This window comes from Salvelinus sp. IW2-2015, linkage group LG3 (genome assembly GCF_002910315.2).
Source record: "Salvelinus sp. IW2-2015 linkage group LG3, ASM291031v2, whole genome shotgun sequence".
NCBI lineage: Eukaryota > Metazoa > Chordata > Actinopteri > Salmoniformes > Salmonidae > Salvelinus > Salvelinus sp. IW2-2015.
This window is the reverse complement of record NC_036840.1, coordinates 4,973,298-4,992,850: the sequence shown is the minus strand read 5'-3', so window position 1 is coordinate 4,992,850 and position 19,553 is coordinate 4,973,298. Positions and strand designations below refer to the sequence as shown.

At 45.8% G+C, this 19,553-nt stretch overlaps 2 protein-coding genes and 1 long non-coding RNA gene across 4 annotated transcripts in view; 1 reads left to right on the top strand and 2 right to left on the bottom strand.

Annotated features, from left to right (window-relative positions):
• LOC111949339 (cholinephosphotransferase 1) overlaps positions 1-1,977 on the top strand; it is an 18,032-nt gene extending 16,055 nt beyond the window's left edge. Inside the window, exon 8 of the mRNA XM_023966432.2 lies at positions 210-1,977. Coding sequence (XP_023822200.1) covers positions 210-326 — 117 coding nt within the window. The 3' untranslated portion in view covers positions 327-1,977. The remainder of the gene's footprint in view (positions 1-209) is intronic.
• On the bottom strand, positions 1,974-19,553 carry gnptab (N-acetylglucosamine-1-phosphate transferase subunits alpha and beta). 2 transcript variants are annotated; one of them, XM_023966412.2, is made up of 21 exons: positions 19,260-19,552; positions 18,938-19,023; positions 18,671-18,790; positions 18,248-18,298; positions 17,569-17,771; positions 17,238-17,302; positions 16,896-17,030; positions 12,371-12,532; positions 11,888-12,067; positions 11,588-11,758; positions 11,251-11,374; positions 10,928-11,125; positions 9,235-10,403; positions 8,842-9,041; positions 8,273-8,492; positions 7,968-8,081; positions 7,783-7,868; positions 7,425-7,523; positions 6,876-7,043; positions 4,564-4,654; positions 1,974-3,803 (listed from the first exon to the last, which is right to left on the bottom strand). In XM_023966412.2, exons 1-21 carry the CDS (start codon positions 19,389-19,391, stop codon positions 3,732-3,734), a joined length of 3,846 nt encoding a protein of 1,281 aa, XP_023822180.1. In that variant the 5' UTR covers positions 19,392-19,552; the 3' UTR covers positions 1,974-3,731. The 2 variants fall into 2 exon arrangements, with proteins under 2 accessions (XP_023822180.1, XP_070290149.1); XM_070434048.1 differs by lacking the exon at positions 4,564-4,654 and having other exon boundaries at positions 19,260-19,553.
• LOC139022801 (uncharacterized) lies at positions 5,925-6,869 on the bottom strand. Its single transcript, XR_011473844.1, has 3 exons — positions 6,699-6,869; positions 6,201-6,235; positions 5,925-6,002 (listed from the first exon to the last, which is right to left on the bottom strand). It is a non-coding gene; the product is annotated as an uncharacterized lncRNA (long non-coding RNA).

Here is a 19,553-nt window from a genome sequence, read left to right as displayed (position 1 = left end):
CCAGATTTGTCTTTACGATTCTCTAGTTCTGTCATCAAAACAATGTTTTAGTACAGGTCTGGTGTCATTTTCAACCCACTAACCCATTTCAGTTGTCTCCCATATAGGACCAGGAGTTTCCCCTAACCACATAAACTGACCGGGGACAACTCTAGGCCCTATGTGCATCAAGTACATTTCTCATGCCGRTCCTTCTATTTCCTCCCCAGGTCCTGTCGTTGATTGACTTGACGCGCTACTGCACAGGCGTRTGCATCCAGATTGCCTCTCACCTGCGCATTCACGTGTTCAGCATCACGGCGCAAGCTGCCCCCAAACACGACTGACGTTTTGCCCGGAGGAAGGAGGCGGGGGATGCCGCCCCGCTCTTGAAAGCAGAAGATGATGAAGAGGTCCCCTCCAACCCAAACCTCAGCAGCCTTGACACTGTGACCACCTCTGACTAAAGGTTGTCTGTAATAACGCTAGAGTAATGACAGGAATGACATAACCACCCGATTAGAGCCATCGTCAAGGGTAACACACTGGTCTGTATCTCACTGGATGAGTGCAGAGTAGCTGGCATGGAAATAAGTTGGTTGGTTTTTCTTTGTCTCCATATAGGAAGTAATCACTACCTGAGGTAATCTGAGACTCAGATTTGATAAATGTCATCAGACAGGTTTTAACATCCAAAGCGCACCATTTGCCATTTTTTCCAGCTCATTCAAATCATACACTATGGGTAAACTACAATACATTTTTTGGCAAAGATCAAATAATGTTGCTTTGTATTTTTCCTTGAATTTGGTTTCTCAATTGTTTTGACTGACAATTATACATATTCCTAACTAATTGACCTATATTCAATGCTGTAAAGTTAGAGGCTACAGAAAACTAGACTCATGTCTTCACAGCCTCTTGTTAAAAACAATGTGATAACTCAACCCAATGAACATGTTTGATCATTGCCCAAATTGATATTGTTGCTCTTGAAATCATTCATTAGTCATGTTTATTTAATGAATGAGACCCAATCTGACATGAAATTAACTCAATCAGGGCTAGGAAATACAAAATAAATCAACCTTTCAACCTCATAACTTCTGAAATGAAGTTTGTAAAGTAGAATGAGATATGGTAAGCTAATTGTCAAGGACTGCAGGTTAAGGGTCTGGGTTAATGCTGAAAACAGTGACATTTCTTCAAGGGCTTCCATCTGACTGAATCCCCCACCCTCCGTAACCTCAACTCTACTCCAGTTGAAGTCCTTGTAGTCATGTTGGTGATGCGTTAACACCAGAGTCCTGTCTGCTTTCAACGTTCTTCTCCCTAAAGGGCTAATTCTTTGAATCCTTTTGTTTAATTAAAAAGTCTGAATATTTGAAGCATTTTAAGAACAAGTACTAAAATGTTTCTTTTCTGCATCATTATGAAACCAGTATTTATGGTTGAAGTATCAGACAATATGTAACTGAGAATGTTTTACAGAAATTTATTTTACTATAATTCTGTACTGGAAGCCATCTTTTTTATCACATTTAGAATATGTATAGGTAAATGAATGCATTTGGTACATTAAACTCAATGATTTGTGATTGTTGAATGGTATGATTCTGAAATGTTTTGGAGCATAGCTGAATGGTCATTGCTCAATAACTTTAGGATAGACAAAGGAATGCAACTATTGGAACAAAGATAAGAAAATCAAGAACCCCTACTCTAGGAATATGACCACCATAAAGAAAATGGCCCTAAAAAGGACATTTTGACTTATTGGTGGGTAGAATTCCAATGAGAGCCTTCARATTGTGACATTTCAATGACTGTCTGGAAATGTTAGCCACCTGTTTTTGTTCAATCAGGGTAAACTATGCATTGWAAAGGCCACATGCTCAATTTTAACATGSTATTGTACTGTTCAATACAAGTAAAACATCTTTATACTAACAAGTTAAATGATTGTAATAAAGAAATATTTTCCATTCAAGAAATTCAGTTGCATGACTAAGCGAGTCAGGTTTATTTTTGATTTTGGGATGAGCCAAAGTGATGACTAAACTAAATGTGAACTTGACACTTCAAATATGCATACCACCCATTGTTGTAATTCAACCTGGTCTCAGAGCATGTTGTATTCTGTACATAAATCCGTGGCACTCCATTTAGTATGGTATGTATTCATTTGTAGCTAACACTAGCTGGGGTTAGCAAATGAGTTAAAATGCTGAAGTTGTCGATGAGATCCAAACACGCAACCTTTGGGTTGCTAGAWGTTCGCATTATACGCTCACCTTCCTAATATTTACCTTAAGTAATCTTGCTACGGTTGGTTACATATACTAGTGAGTGTCCCAGATTTTCATTTTCTATGTTACATCGAGTCTGAGACCAGGCTGTGTAATCTGGCACACTGCATACCACAGTACACCAACACTACAAATATTCAGCAATAGTAMGGCAGCAAAAGATTATCATGGTTCTACTGCTGCTGGCAATCATTCACGTTTTATCATAATTAAGATCACAATGCACCGCTTGTAAACGGAGAGGAGAGCTACCAAATTCAGGCATGGAAGGCTCAAGAGAGACCATAGAATCAGAAAAGAATTGAGGGTCAGTAGTAGAACACTTGTGGAGCTAAATTAACAGTCCGTGGCATTCATAACGAACGCATTCACTGAACAATACAATCAGATGTTACAGAGCATGCTGAAGAGATCTGAATTTCAGACACTAGCAGAGCTATACGTACAGTATCCCACAGGGACACATTCTGTGTGGATRGCTGATCGCTGTGTGGTCTACTGTGTGAAACATTCATGATTAAAAAAAAACAACCAGTGTGGCATTTTTCACCCAGAACCCCATGCCCTTGAAAGAAATCACTTATGACATGTARATACCAAATCCAACCAAGACATTTAAAAAGGCAAGCAAGGACAATGGGTAAACAAGGTCATACAGTCTAACTGAAATACTTCAGGCAGCACTCTTTTTAAAATAAGGCACTTGTGTTGAATGTAGACATTGATCAGGAGTGACATGGTGAAACAGGTCAAATGGCATAATTCCTATTATTCTGATTAACCCCTTCCCTCCCCAATCCCTTTTTCCTTCTGTGGAATAAAGGTTAAATAAAAAATAAAATAGTGTCCAACCTAACCTCTGGAATGCGTCGCAAGGTTACAGCTCTCGTGGTTAAGGTGCTGTAAACCCACACCACAGATGGTGTCTCCCGTCAATCGCTTCCAGATCATGGTTTTAACAGTACATCAATCACACTGCCCACACTGACTGGACTGGAGCAGTTTAGCACATAGTTGGCTCAGTCAGTGTCCTTCTCCACAGCCTGGTGTGTTGGTGGCGTGTGGGCGATAAGTCCCTCTGGCGCCCCTGGTGGAAGAGAAGAGAAGTGTCTGGCTTCACAGGCTTCTTCCACTGGCACCGCATCACATGACATCACTCCAGCATCTCCCAGCCAGGTGATGCCTGTCAATCATCTTACCCACCACACATGATTGACGTTGTTTACAAGAGTCCCTCTCTCCTTGAGCCATGCTGATGCAATCCCAGATGAGGACGTTCTGAGATATAGGGACAGCCCTCCTCGCTCACCACCTACCCCTGCATGGCCCTCAATTTGAACTCAAGGAGAGAGGTTGAGGGAGGGGATAGGTAGGAGGGTGAATGCAGAGAGGAGGATTAGGGTGAATGCAGAGAGGAGGATTAGGACGTTTTTCCCTCGTTCTTCAAACGCGCTCTGGGTTGACATCGTTGCTGACCCTGCGTCTGGGAAACAACTTGCGCTTCAGTAGAATCAGCTGAGGGAAGAAGAAAATACCACAAAGGACTGCGTCACAAAACACACAAATATTGAAAGACGAGTGAAAAAGAGCGAATCAACATTACTCTGTCAGCATGTGGCTAGCTCTGAGCGGGAGCTTTTTGTTGTATTTTTCTTGACTTTGAACAGATCAGGGCAACAGCATTTCGGGAGAGTCAACTTAAGTCCTGTAAAGTCACCAAAAGGTGGTTTATTGGTCCAAGCCTGAGCCAATAAACCACAGAGATGTAAACAGCTCTCCAACTTCAAGAGGCAATTTACAAACAAAGCACCTGATGCCTATGAAAAGGAAGGAGGAGTGGAGTCTTAGGCCTGAGGAGAGGGATGATTCTTAGGACAAAAACAAGACGGCTCCCTCAGATTCCTCCATGTCCCAATGGCCCAGTGCACAGTGTGGATTGCCCATTCCTCCACGGTCGCTCTGGCGATTAACCTTTATTAGGAGAAACTTTACCCCGACCCCCTCAGATCTGACAGGTGCCATGATCAACCAAAAAAAACATTCAGCCACCATCCACTGGTCACGGTCCAACATGGACAGGTTTCAGTCTCATTTCAGTGACGCCATTTCAGTCATTCCAAAGCTCAACCGATAGTGAGGGATACGTGCCCCTGTAGAGCTCCCTTTATGGAGCCCTGGGGCTAACTAAGTGCTAAATCGCAGATCATCAAGCTRCAAGTGTGCTGTTTATATTAGCGAGGCGGAAATATACATGACAGTGTAAAGTCCTACTGACCTGCTCTGCAAAGAAGGAGACGACAGTAAAGATCACCAGAGTCACCAATACACAGTGGGTCCAGAACTTCAGCTTGTCCCGATATACTCGCCTGTAAGACAGACACAGTAAGACAGCAAAAATAAACAAWYWWTTTTTGGGCCATCAATGAACGCATGACAAAGCAGATAACTCTCTGAAAGTCATCACTCTCATATTCTGATCCCAGTCTCCAACATGACATTTGATTGGGTGATTGACAGGGTGAAATGTTTTTGGGGAGTATCAATGAATACAAAACAGAAACTCGACGAAGGTCACGACTACCATATTCAGAGTCCAGTCTCAATTATGAAATATTTTAGGCTTGGGTGACAGGGTTAAAGGTCATGATGAAATGCCTGTGGTTCCAGGGGAGAGGACGAGAGGGCGACAATGTGACATCAACAGGCATCAGGGGACCTCTGCTACCACCCGCCTGTCACTTCACTAACACCCTTGTGACTCTTGGAGTGGCATGTGTGTGGCTCATACGGGTCTAATTTTAAAGTCTCGGTATCTGGATAGATTCCTCCAGCTCAGACCTGGCGCTATACGAGCAGGATCCCACTATAACCCCCTTGGATTCCCAGCGATCATTTATGGCAATGCTGAGCACTCGGGGGGGCTGACAGCTAGGATCCTTCATTCTTCTCTTGGAGAATTGGGGAGAGACCTCTGTCTCACATGGCCCTGATACAGTAAGATAACGTATCTGTCCATCGATCATTTAGGACAGATACTATGATTGACAAAGTATCTGTACAGGCATCTTGTATTGTGTGCACATTGTGCTTCTGCACTACCACCAAATAATGGTACAATGAAAAAAGAATGTAACTAAATGCAGATCACATATTCAACTTGTACACTTCCATATATCCTTTCAACTTTTAGTATAACTCCACCCAGTCCTACCATTTTCCCCCTCTCTTGTCAGTAGAACCAAGGTGCTACATTCCCTCCTCTCTCTAAGTATAAACCACCCCAGTCCTACCATTCCCCTCTCTCTCTAGTATAAACCACCCAGTCTCCGATTCCCTCTCTCTCTTAATATAACCACCCAGTTCCTACCATTCCCCTCTACTCTCTAGTATAACCACCCCAGTCCTACCATTCCTCCTGCTCTCTCTTCTAGTTAACCACCCCTCAGTACTACCATTCCCCTTCCCTTCTCTCTAGTATAAAACTCCCAGTCCTACCATTCCCTCTCTCCTCTTAGTATTAAACCACCCCGGTGCTACCATCCCCTCATCTCCTCTTCTCCAGTATATGACACCACCTAGTTCCTACCATTCCCTCTCTCTATAGTATAACCACCAGTCTCTACCATTCCCCTCTCTTCCTAGTATAAACCACCCAGTCCTACCATTCCTCTCTCTCTCTCTAGTATAAACCACCCCGGTCCTACCATTCTCTCTCTCGTCTCTCTCTCTCGTATGAACCACCCCGGTCCTACCATTCCCCCTCTCTCTCTCTCTAGTATAACCACCCGGTCCTACCATCCCTCCTCTCTCTCTCTCTATATAAAACCACCCCGGTCTACCATCCCCCTCACTCTCTCTTCTCTAGTTTAAACCACCAGTCCTCAACTCGTAGTATCGCCGTCCTACCATTACCTCTTCTAGTATAAACCACCCCAGTCCTACCATTCCTCTTCCCTCTCTAGTATTAACCACCCCAGTCTCTACCATTCTCCCTCTCTCTAGTTATAACCACCCGTCCTATCCTTTTCACCCTCTCTCTCTCTCTCTATATAAACCACCCCGTCCCTACCACCTTCCCCTCTCTAGTATAAACCACCCCGTCTCTACACAATCCCCCCACTCCTCCTTCTCTTAGATAAACCACCCAGTCCTACATTCCCCTCTCTCTAGATAAAACCACCCCAGTCCTACCATTCCCTCTCTAGATAAACCACCCAGTCCTACCATTGCCCTCTTAGATAAACCACCCCAGTTCTACCATTCTCCCTCTCTAGAATAACCTCCGAGTACCCTACGCATTCCTCCTATAGTATAAACCACCATCACCTCCACTTCCTACCATTCCCCTCTCTATATAAACCACCCTGTTCCTACCATTCCTCTCTTAGAATAAAACACCTCCAGTCCTACATTCCCCTCTCTAGAATAAACCACCCCAGTCCTACCATTCCCCTCTCTAGAATAAACCACCCCAGTCCTACCATTGCCCTCTCTAGAATAAACCACCCCAGTCCTACCATTCCCCTCTCTAGAATAAACCACCCCAGTCCTACCATTCCCCTCTAGTATAAACCACCCCAGTCCTACCATTCCTGGAGCTCTCCCATGTGGAGGAAGCGGTTGCGGTATTCTCTGGGCAGCTCGAACTGGGAAGTCAGGGGGAACATGGACTCATAGAAGTCCCTCAGTACCGCCTTAACAGTCCCTGCGTCTTTATGGCTGTGGTCAATGTTGTCGTTTAGACATATGAACTTCCTGTGAGGAAACACAGTGATGTGGTCAAATCCTAATCAACAACATCATGGTCAAATGGTCATATGAAAAGGTAGTATAACAATAAAACAGGAAGAAGTAGTACATATTAATTAGGCAGGCACTAGGCTGGACACCTACAGAAAGTACAGAGATAATGATAACATTTTTTTTTGGGGGGGGGGTGCTCATCTTTGTTCTGTTACACACAAGTGTGTAATGGAAATGTGTCTTTCATATCCCAACTCCCCGAGACACCGGTAGGGAGTGGTGTCAAGGCCAGGGTCACGATTGTACAGCGCCCCTGGACAGATCTTTCACCTCAGCCGCTCCGGTATTCGAACCAGTGATCTTTCAGTTACTGGCCCAACGCTCGAACCTCACCTGGGGTTCTTCCTGATGTCATCCAGCTGGCCCACCACATGGGACACGTTGGTCCGCACCATCTTAAAGGCTATCTCCTCCTCGCCCATTATCTCAAACCTGTCAAAGGAGAGGTTTCCATGTTTACTGTGATCTTAAATAGGATCAGGATATCCGGAGAAAATGTAGGATGGGTGATATATATAGATTAAGTACAGTGGATGATGGTAGAGAACAGGACTTGATTATATTTTTATAGACCCAACCACCCCCTCTTCATAGGACAAAAATAAATGTTTTTACAGCATTTTCATTTGCTGTTACACAGATTTGACATACATAGATTAAAAAAWATWTTTTTTTTTAGAACAGGACTTACTTGTACTTGTTCTGGTCTTTGAAGGCCTTATGGATGCGCTCTGTGACGGCTTTACAGTGGACCACCAGACCTTTAGTGACGGGAGGCTGTGGAGTCAAACACATGAATCAGTCTCTGCACCTCAAGACTACTACAGCTTATAAATGTTGTTTGGCCACAGCACAGAGGCCGTGTAGAGTAGTCACCATGCTGGCTTCGTAGTATGCCTCCTGTGTAGGGCTAACGATATGTAGCTGGGTCAGGTTGGTTGGCAGCGTCTTAGAACAGTTGATCAGCAGCTGCTCCAGACCTGTCAGATCCTGCAACACGCCACACACTAACACATTAACCTCACGGTACCACTGGTTTGAGATCAACTTTTAAAAACAGGAGTAACCAGGGTCGGTATTCATAAAGTGTCTCAGAGTAGACGTGCCGATCTATGATCCCTTTGGCCTTAGATGATAGACAACATGGACCTGATCTTCTACACCCAGACTTCTCTACTGACCTGTAGGTTGAGGGGGAGCTCATGGATGCGAGTGGCCAGCGTTCGGATCTCGCGGTCAGAGAGAACGCCGGAGTGGTCCGTGTCGATCTCGTCGAACACCTGCGAGACGTTGAGCGGCTGCAGGGCCGACATCAGGAAGTAGAAGTAGGAGAATGAAAACTGCATGTCCTCTGGGTGACGCACGTGGTGGGACGACGTCAGGTCAAACGCCTGTGGGAATCTGAAAGATGGAGACATTCACATATCAGTTTGTTCAGCAACAGCAGGTAGCCTAGTGGTTAGAGCGTTGGACTAGTAACCAAAAGGTTGCAAGATCGAATCTCCGAGCTGACAAGGTAAAAATCTGTCGTTCTGCCCCTGAACAAGGCAGTTAACCCACTGTTCCTAGACCGTCATTGAAAATAAGATTTTTTTCTTAACTGACTTGCCTAGTAAAATAAAAAAACGAATTCACTTTAACGAGGTAAACAAATGAGTGCTCCTGTTAGACAAGCACTCACAACAGATACTTCGGTCTTCTATATTACTAACCCAGTATTTCCCATATGACATCATTTCCTGCTACTCACATGTCCTGGAGCTCCTGCATGATGAGCCTGTCGATCATGTGGGGCATGTGGGCAGGGACCTTGCGGGAGGTGAAGCCAAACTGGCCGTTGAGTAGCTTGTTGACGTAGCGGAGGGAGTCGGCGAAGGTGTCCTGCAGCTTCCGGCCAGCGGCGGCGCTGTCTGCCTGGTACGCCAGCTCTCCCTCCAGACGCTCCTCCTCCTATAGGAGCCATAGAAAGAGCCAGAAAGCAATAAGCGAATACACAATTAACATTCTGATCAAATTCAGATAACATTCAGATTCCCATTTGGAATATTAAAAGTTTAACCGTTTCTGAGTAAAGTGTTTGCGATTCAATCCAATGCATGGTTGTTCTCGATTCTGACATTATTACAACCCAAGCCCAGCTCACCTCCAGCAGGTCCTGGAAGTAATTCCGTCTCTCCCAGGGCAGGAAGCCTCTGTCTGAGGAGGTGTAGTGCTGCAGCTTCCTGCCCACAGGAACCCCCCGGGAGCCCTCTGCTCCTTCCTTCGGCCCCTTCTCGGCCCCTGCCTGCTGCGATTGACCCTCTGAGCCCTTGGCTTTGGACATGCTGCCCACCAGGGTGCTCAGCAGCTTGGAGGACGGTGGAGGTTTCTCTGTGGGGGTGGTGTCCTGGGCTTTAGCGGCTTTCGGAAACTCACCATCCACTAGAACTGGGATGGGGGTTGCTGGAGTCTTTTGTGCTTTCTGTTTCTCACCAACGATGCTCGACTTGGGCACCTCCTCTGGTGCCTCGGTTCCCTCTGGCTCTTTGGTCTTCTCTGCTCCGTTTCTTTCTGGACTGTGTTGTGCTACTGAGTTAGCCTTCACTAGCTGTGGTGCGTCTGCCTCTCTCCTCACCACATGTCCTACTAGGTTTTTAAAAGGGTTGTCCTGGGGTTTGATCTGGTCAGCTGGTGTTAACCTGGGGCCCCGATTGGCCAGAGCCTTGTACGGCCCCAGCAGTATAGCCTTGGTGAGGTTATAACCTTTCATAGTGATGTCACCCACCAGGAGCTTTCCTTGCAGCCTCTGAAGCTCACTCTGCAAGGCCGCCGGTAGCAGGGACACGTTCAGCGCAGGCACCTCCACGATCACCTCATTTTCCCCAGGTGGCATCTTCAGGACTCGGGGACCTTGTTTCTCCAGAGGGACATCCTCGAAAGGGACCTCAGGCTCTGCGGTGGCGGTGGTGGGCTTGGCCTCTTTGGATCCATCTTTGTGGAGTGGGTCGGACACGGACACGTTGGGCTGGGGGAGCTGGCGGGTGTCCACAGCCACGCTGAAGGTCAGGAAGAACTCCTTGTCGTCATCCCCTCGGACAGTGAGGTTGTAGTGGAYCAGYGAGGCATTGTGGCCCGAGTGGAGGAGCAGGTGGACCGTCTTCCACTTGTTGGCCACCGAAGTATGGCGCACGGCCGGGTTGTCGCTGACCTGGGCCTCGGTCACCCGGCGAGCCACGCCTGCAAAGCTGAAGTATGGCCTGGTCACACCCACCGGCAGGGTGTACAAGGTCCTGTTCTTCAGCAGAGTGACGCTGTAGAGCTGGTTAAAGTGATCTACAACACACACACGATGCAGGATTATCACTGCTCTTCCACCTCACTGGATGAGCTAACGTGACCAGTCCAGGAAAAACACTTGGCCGACATTCTGCACATTTTCTCATCAATGAAACATTAGATCTTAGAGTCTTCTCTTCACAAAAGTAGAATCTGTTACGAACAAATTGCAATAAGTTTTGTAGACTTGACACTGTGCCAAAGTTTTTTTATTTATTACGTTGTTTAAAATTAGTGCAAGGGCGARTTGAGTTATTGTACATGCACACTTTACAGAGTAGGCGTTCCATCATGGAAAATATGTAAATACATGTTAAAACGCGCAAATAGGATCTGGCTAGCTCGTGCTTGGCACTGCCCATCTCTTTGCTTGTTCTGCCCACTGTGCTCATTTTCTCCCATTGTAAACGGCACATAACGTATCTTGGGTTAGTTATCAATATCTTTGCTATAAATAAAGCACAGAGTTTGAGGTCAGGTGATTAAGAAAAACTCCTGGCCCTACTTCAGATCACACTCACCTTGTCCACAGTCGCCCACGTCGAAGCCACAGGAGAGCACGTTGCAGGCCTGGTCGCAGAACTTGTCTGCCAGCCAGGAGTTGGCACAGCCTTGGTTACAGCTGGACACGCCCCCGATGCCACCTAGACCTCCTGCAAACTGCCAGGGCTGATTACCCACTCCACCCACACCGGTCCCAAACCGGCTGCCCCCAGCTCCTGTGTGGTGRGATGGAGAAGAGGAAGAATATCAAGCTCAGTGAACGACGAGTTGTGACGGAGGAGAGAAGGGAAGAAGGAGAAGAGGCAGACTGGTACAGGGAGAGATAAGGAGTGATTGTCACCCAGGCAGTCGCCACCATCCCAGTCACAGGCGGAGTTGTTGCAGGCCTTGTCACAGTAGCCATCTTTGATCCAGGAGCCTGGACAACCTTCAGCACAGTTAGGGACCGGCCAGGTGAGGTACACCTGTAGGGAGAGAGGACAGGTGAGCTACAGTAGGGATGTTAAGACAATATTACAATATACAAAATAGCAGAACTATTCACCAAAACATAACTCAATCTCATGCTAGCGAGATATTTATATGAAATGATTAAGAGTCTACATTAGCACAAACTTGAGCTAGTGAGCTAAATTCAAGACCGTGCATCTAGTAACACTTGAAGTCTAGACCCGGACCTTCTGTCCATTGGAGTGACTGAAGAAGTCATCAGGCCACACGTCCTTCCCGAACATGACATCATCATTGAGGTAGATGAACTTCTGAGACAGGYCTGGGATTCGGTGGATGTGGGTCTCAATGGCAGGGGAACTGAAGGTGGGCAGGTGGGTGTGGTTCTGGAAGACATCCTACACAGGAGAGACAATCATATTTCCTAACTAAAGGCCCAGAATTCTTCCTGTTCCGGTCACAACATCCATTATTTTCTGTTATTGTCAACAATCATGTGAGAGTAGTACTGTAGGTCTCAGGTGTACCTGGTGTGTTACCACGGTGACGCGGGGGTTGTCCAGGTTCAGCCAGGAGGGGATCTGCCCATTGGTCACGATGAAGATGTGCCGCACCCAGGGGGCGTGTCTCTCCACCGAGCGCAACGAATAGCGTAGCTCCTCGTTGTCCTCGAAGCGACTGGCCGAGACGTCCTCGTCCTGCTTGGACTGGGGGGGGCAGAGAGCAGAGCAGAGTGGTCTGAGACATGCTTTTACTATGCTCTGAAAAGAGACCAATCCAAAATGTTAGCACTACATGTCATTGTATTTTATCCTCACGGTCGAATAGGTAGAAAACAATGGAAGTTCTCCGTCCAGCAGTTCAGTTTCACTCAGTGATACCTACCTCACCATGAATGGACAGTGGAACTGCATTAAACAAGAGTTAGAGCTCCTCTTTACCTTGACATACACTGTTGATCTTCCCTGATATATAGTGAGTGACGGGTCAGAGGCAGAGTGAGGTTTTACCTGTGTGATGGCTGTCAGGTCCCAGAAAAGATAAGCAGCGCTGATGGTCAGCTCTTTCCCGTCCAGGGTCAGGTTCTTTTTGGCCTGCTGGGTCAGGTCAGTAAAGTCCTGAGGGCTGTTCAGATGGAGCAGGGCGATACTGGCCTCCGTATACAGCTGGAACTATGGGAGAGAGAGAGACAGAAACACAAACATGTCAGTGTGGCACCAGAGACAGCAGATGCTACTCAGCATAGCAGCGCCATGAGAAAACAATTCAAAAATCACAGCCTTTATCTGGAGCCAAGGACACAACCTCCACAACAAGACAAACAGACATCAAGCCAGATATATTTTTATGAACCACTTTGGACATAGTGGCCATGTCAAAGGTTATATGACGCGGGGCCTAAAATCTATTATTGTGACTTTGGTTACCGCTCCTGTCTCTGGGAAGAATTCCGTGTGACAGGTATGACAAAGCCACCACACGACGGGTGCATACACAGACTACTAGGCTGAACGTGAGCTGGGTTCAAAGCAATTTGATTTTGATGTTGACCTATAACCTCTGACCCGTGGCCAGTTTAAAGGATGGACCACATCAAAGCAGAGGACTCGTCACCACCAACCACTGTACCCTTCAAGAGAGAATACCCCACAGCCATGCCTGTGTGGATAATACCCCACAGCCATGCCTGTGTGGATATGGGAACGAGAGTGAGTGTGAGCGAGTGTGCGTGTGTGGCAGAGAGGGAGGGAGGGTTCGAAGGAAGGAAAGAGTGTGGGGGGGGGGGTCTTGGAAAGTTCTGTGATGTCATTTCTGTGTGGGGGAGCTGGTATTGATCTCAGGGTTGGAATGGAATGCATGGCTCGGTATCCTTGCATGTGTCATCTCAGTCGTTGTGTACGTGTGTCATCTCAGTCGTTGCCTCATGACCATCGATCCCGACTCCCTCATCTCCTTAGTCCCTAGCCTTCCAGACAACCCACAAACCACTGAGCCAGAACCCAAACACCTTACTACTGCAAGTCTCCCTCTCAGCCATTGACATGCTTTTTCTCTGCTCCTGTTGTTATATAAATCCCTAAGATGAAGCAGGGACAGCCAACTGGAGATCACATTTCCATTTTTATTAGCCCCTTTTATAGGAGCTGTTAACACACAGCGCCATGTGTCTGTACAAGTGCACGCACACACCATGTCACGGTAACACAAAAACAATAGTAAACATGGCTTTATATAGCTTTACTAGGAAAGGCATTGGCTATTGGCGGTAACATCAACATTCTCGTCCACATCTGCCTGTCAGCAGCCCATCAAAAGACACAGGCGTTTAGTTGAATTATTTAAGGTCATGTCATACCCGTTATCATGAGCCAATGTCAATAGTGACCAGAGGATCCAAACATCAGCTGTTCTTCCTCCTCCTATTTTATTACTGTTTAAAAACGTCATTAGTCAGTTGAGACAAAGGTGTATACGTACAAACCACAAATACACTAAAACCTTGAACCACATGCTCTGGAAGCAAAAAGCTGAAGCCTAAATATACCTAATCTGGGTAGCCCAAACCAAATATTGTGTGTATCACAAGAGTCTAACACACACCAGAGCCTAGTAAATATGCGTGAACACATGGTAAAATATTTCCACACAACTAAAAAGAGTCAGAGCAAGACATCACAGTAGTGTTGAGTGAGGGGGGAGGCTTCATAATGTCATAGGATCATCGATCCATCACCCCCCAGGTCTCAGACTCTACAGCAGGGATCATCAACTACATTCAGCTGATTTTGTTCTTGGGAGGATGGCTGGCGGGCCAGAACATAATTACAAATCATTTGTAGACTGCAAATTGACCGTAAGAAGCCCAAACAGATGTAATATTTGACTAAAACATCATTATAAACCTTGCTTGCGTTTGTATACGATCACGTGTCTCTATTAAGCGTGGGAATACTTGGGAACAAGTTTCCCCAAATTAAAAACACTTGGAGTTCATTTCCTGTTTTAACAGTGTTGAATCCAGTCTACTGCCCTTTGATACAATCTCTCTCCATCTTTCCCCACGGTCATTATCTTGCACTATCTGTTCAATACAAATCTGAAATTCCTAAAAAGGATATACATAAACAAAAAATGTAAGGATTTCCCACCAAAATAGTACTACTGTATGACTATCATGGCTTTGAATGTAGCTATACTTCACTGCTTCTATTTATTTACTATTTTAGTCTATTCCCTACAGACACACTAGCTGCACATTCTAACCTCGAGTACATAAACAATAGGCTATCCTATACAAGTTAGCTATAAATTAATAACACACAACACGTGTGAATGACAACATGCCAGTTAGAGGAACACACAAACGGAGGGCAGTATTTTCTAGTTGACAGTGTGAGCAGATGGGGGTCGTGGGGCAGCTTTCATCACCATTGCACTCAGTTTAACACTGTCTATAAATACTGTCCGTCTCTCAGCACCACCACCCTGCCCATCCCTCTCTCCCCCTCAGTCTTCTGCATCCTTCCCTCCATCTCTGCATTCTACCCATCCCCCTCTCTCTCTCTCTCTCTCTCTGCATTCTGCTCATCCCTCTTCACAGAATCGGCCCGACAGCACCAGCAAGACCTCTGAAACTGGATCCCTGCATTGTGCTACTGACAGACAGATGGACTGGGTGGGGAGGGGGGGGGGGGCCACCCAGCCTTCCGGAACCTCCTGTCCCCATACACTCTGCTTATAAAGGCTACCTCACCTGTGAGGGCTGTAGAAAGGTCTATGTGAGACAGAGGGAGTGAGTGGGTGGAATATAAAGAGAAAACAGAGGGGGATAGAGAAGGGAAGGTCAGTAAAATCCTGGTGACCTTTCAGTATGCTGCCTGCCACCACGCCACCCAAAACAGTTGTTCTAATGTTAACCCCCTTGGCCGCTCCCCAAGATAGGGTTTCCCCCTAATACCCTTCTGTTGTCACATGACCCCCGACGAGACAGAGAGAGACAGAGAGAGAGAAAGAGAAAAGAGAAGGAGAGAGGCAGTAGGAGGTGGATAAGGAGAGCTCACTGTAGTCATGAGGAGTCTGCAGATCACAGACACTTTCTGTTGTAGTGTAGGTTGACCAAGACCTTTTGTATTCATACTGTTTATTATTGTCCCAGCAGCACCAGGGTGACCATTTCTGATGTGCATTAGGCTGTTCAATTCCATACAGACAAAAGTACTTTTATGGATAGAATGTGACGTGTGGGCCCAGTGTTATTAGAAAAGGCTAATATACACTGAGGGTACAAAAACATTAGGAACATCTGCTCTTTCCATGAGAGACTGACCAGGTGAATCCAGGTGAAAGCTATGATCCCTTATTGATGTCACTTGTTAAATCCACTTCAATCAGTGTAGATGAAGGGGAGAAGACAGGTTTTAAAGAAGGATTTTTAAGCCTCGAGACAATTGAGACATTGAATTGTCTCAACAAAAGATTTGTGCCTTTGAACAGGGTATGGTAGTAGGTGCCATGCGCACCAGTTTGAGAGTGTCAAGAACTGCAATGCTGCTGGGTGTTTCACTCTCAACAGTTTCCCATGTGTATCAACAATAGTTCACCACCCAAAGAACATCCAGCCAACTTGACAACTGTGGGAAGCACTGTTGAGTCCATGTCGAGTCCATGCCCCAACTGATAGGCTGTTCTGAGTGCAAAGGGAGGTGCAACTCAACATTTGGAAGGTGTTCCTAATGTTTTGTACACTCAGTGTAGCTTTGTATGGATATAGTCTAACAATGCCTGTAGTGAGACAGAACTACAGTACAGTCTTTTTTTTACAGTACAGTTAACCATCACTGCATTGTTTTATTTTATWATCTCAGAGTAATCTGGCTTGTTACTGGCATTCCTCTTCCCGAAATATCTCAGAGTTCTGATTAGAGAAAATGATTAGATAGACAATCCGTGGCCAAACTAAACCAGGGCTCTTTACTACCATAATATCTGTTTAAAATAGATGGAGACCTCTTCTGCTTAAGTGTTATTACTTATTTAATTCGGTATAATTATATTGTTTATGTTTAAGGTCTGTGGTTATGGCAGACAGACAGTGTCTATGTTCAGTTTGAACACAATAGATTCTGTCTGGATCCTGTCTGATATACAAACGTTTGGAGCACGGCAATGACTAGCCTATCTTTCAAGTCATGATTCTGAGGTACAGCAAGGGTGACATCTTGTGGCTATATGAATATAGTTACATATTATATCTTATATTAATATATCCTGGAATTGTATACTCTTTTTTACTAAAATCTGCATTTCTCATTAAATGTAAATAAAATATGTTGTGGCATATCTGTGCCTGGTTAAGAAAACAACAAATGTGTTCATATGATAAAATGCCATACTGTATTTTGTGAAACACTGCCCTCTAGTGAAATAACAGATACAGCTCCCCGTCTAAAATAAATACAGTATTTGACTTAGCACTGTGTTTTCTTGATAGATTATGCCATTTTGTTTTCCTTTTTCCATCCAGGTTAGTCTTACCTGTTTGATCTTGCCAGTGACAACAGATGGCAGTTTGACTCTGAGCTGCTCTGTCTCCTTGAAGGATGCTGGGAAGCCACTGAGGTAGGCCAGGCTCTGCATGCGGACCAGACCTGGTGCTTCCTTATCTGTGGTCTACATGAGGAACAGCAGCACAGTAGCTTATCGTTACCATATGACTATGTGTTCATTTGCTTATTCATCCTTAAGTAAGGACCAGTGCATCCAAGTGGGGTAAATGCTCAATCATATAACTGCTGGAATCAGAACGGTCTTAGAAGTGTTAATTGCGTCTGGTGCAATAGAACTTCTAATAGCAGACTACAGAGTCAGGTAACTCACCAGGTAACATCTAGAGACAGAGCGCTTCAGAGCCTCACGGGGTGCGTCTGTGTAGGCCTTGTCCGCTATGGGAGGGAGGGAGGGGGAGAACAGAGAGCCATACAGAGAGAGCCATACAGAGAGGGCCATACAGAGAGGGCCATACAGAGAGGGCCATACAGAGAGGGCCATACAGAGAGGGCCATACAGAGAGGGCCATACAGAGAGAGCGAGAGATTTTGCTGTGATGACATGATTGGTGTTCTCGTACTGAGTGGGAAGCAGAATTGTGAAGTGAAATAGCATGTGTGTAGAGTGCCAGTTGGGAGTGTTTGTTTCAATGACTCTTTACCATCAGCCTGAGAGTGAAAGATGACCACAGACACTGTGGTGGAGGGGTGGAGGGGCTTGGCCACTTGCAGCAGCAGCTTGGCGGCGGAGAAGGAGGGCGAGAGCGATGGCAGCTCCTTCAGAGTGACGTTGGCTGGCARAGCCGGGTCCAGGGCTAGCATGGGCGCTATGATACAATGGGACAGCAGACATTCTGGCTTCACACTGCAAACAGAAACACAGACATATAAAGAGAAAGACAAAAGGTCACAAAACATCAAGATGGTGTCCACAACTCCAATCCAACATCACTACTTCTATCAAACCACTATGGCTAGTGCAAAACCCTGCTCTGTCTTGCTGCAGTTTGTACCACTTGCACAAGGCTTCCTTTGTGCTGTGGTTGCATCTCACGCCTTAATGTCTGTGGTCATAAGCCACCTGTTGTTGCAGATTGGTCGACAACACTGAGACCCATTCTCACAAACACTCAGTTGAGAGACAAACAGGAAATACCAGCAATGATGTCAAAACCCTTGATCTAAGACAACCGTAGTTTGTGTCTCAATAAGATGGTTCATCATCAACTCCCTGCCCTTAGCGTTTGGAAGCATCCATATTGAGCTAGATATGTAAAGAATCTGTGTGAAAACCACAGTAAATCTACAGTAATGTACAGGTGTTTCTATCTTATCACTCACCTGTCCTTCGGCAATTCAGTCGGATCACTTGCATTCTTCCCCAGCCGTTCCCTATGGTGAGAAACAGTCCAGAAAGTCAATGCACTGATCCATTAACGCATGGAATGTTTTGTTGGGGAATGTTCTAGTACTGTGATTGGAAATCGACCTTTGAGCTAACAGAATCTCCCTCTGGCAATATTAGTTAACTACATATTTGGTCCCCTAGTCTACACAACAGGACGAATGGGAACGATTAAATCATGTAATGTGAATAAGTACCCGCTTCCTTTACGTGCTAATGACATTCAGCGGACCACTGTAACCCTCTCTCCATCAGCCATTTACCAAAACAAATATGTTCAGCTTGCATTCACGTAATACTATTTCTGTAGCCGAACGTGTGTGACGTGTAACTGAAGTCCCGGTGACCATGTGCAGTACCTCAGTGTTCTCTGCTCTTCCTTCAGCTGCTCTCTCACACCACGTAACTGCTTCATCAGGTCGGTGTCCGTGCCATTCACCCAGGTGTACACCACATCTATGGGCATGGGCTGGCACAGCCTACAGCGGCACAACACCATAGAGAAGGTACACATCAATTTCAAATCAGTAAACAGACAAAAGGAAGGATATGGAGTAGTGAATTGAGACAGTGAAACACTGGTTATCCCTGTAGTGGATAGAACTTGGGCAGGGAGGGTTACTCACCGAGTCTGGAATGATTTCCCAGCTACATTGTCTCTATACGAGTCAAACAGTACATGGTACTGATCCCTACTCCACTCTACTACCACCTACACACAGAGAGGGGGATGATATTATTAACCACTGAATGTATTGTATACTTCTACATAACCAGCCAGAACAGGCCGTGCCTTACTTAACTTAGTGTAACGTCTCACACACACACACACACACACCACACACCACACACCACACACCACACACCACACACCACACACCACACACGTTAACTGCTGCATCATTGCGTTTGACAAGGGTTAGCTTGTTAGCTAGCTAAGCTACTTACTTCTCCAAACTGGAAGGCAGAGACCATCATGAGGACTATCCCTCCAAAGCAGAGGTACAGTCCATAGCGATGGGACAGACAGGTGTAGGTCTGTCTCTGCAAGAGTTTCAGTACTGAATTGATTATCACCATGGTTCTCCTTTGCAATCCATATCTCTTCAGTCATTCACCGAAGACGCAGGAGCATATCGGAGTTAATATAAAATAAACAATACAAAACGAAAGATGTCTTCTTTGTCACATGACACCTAGCAAAAACTGTCAAAGCACATAACCAAACATTGCACTTCCTTT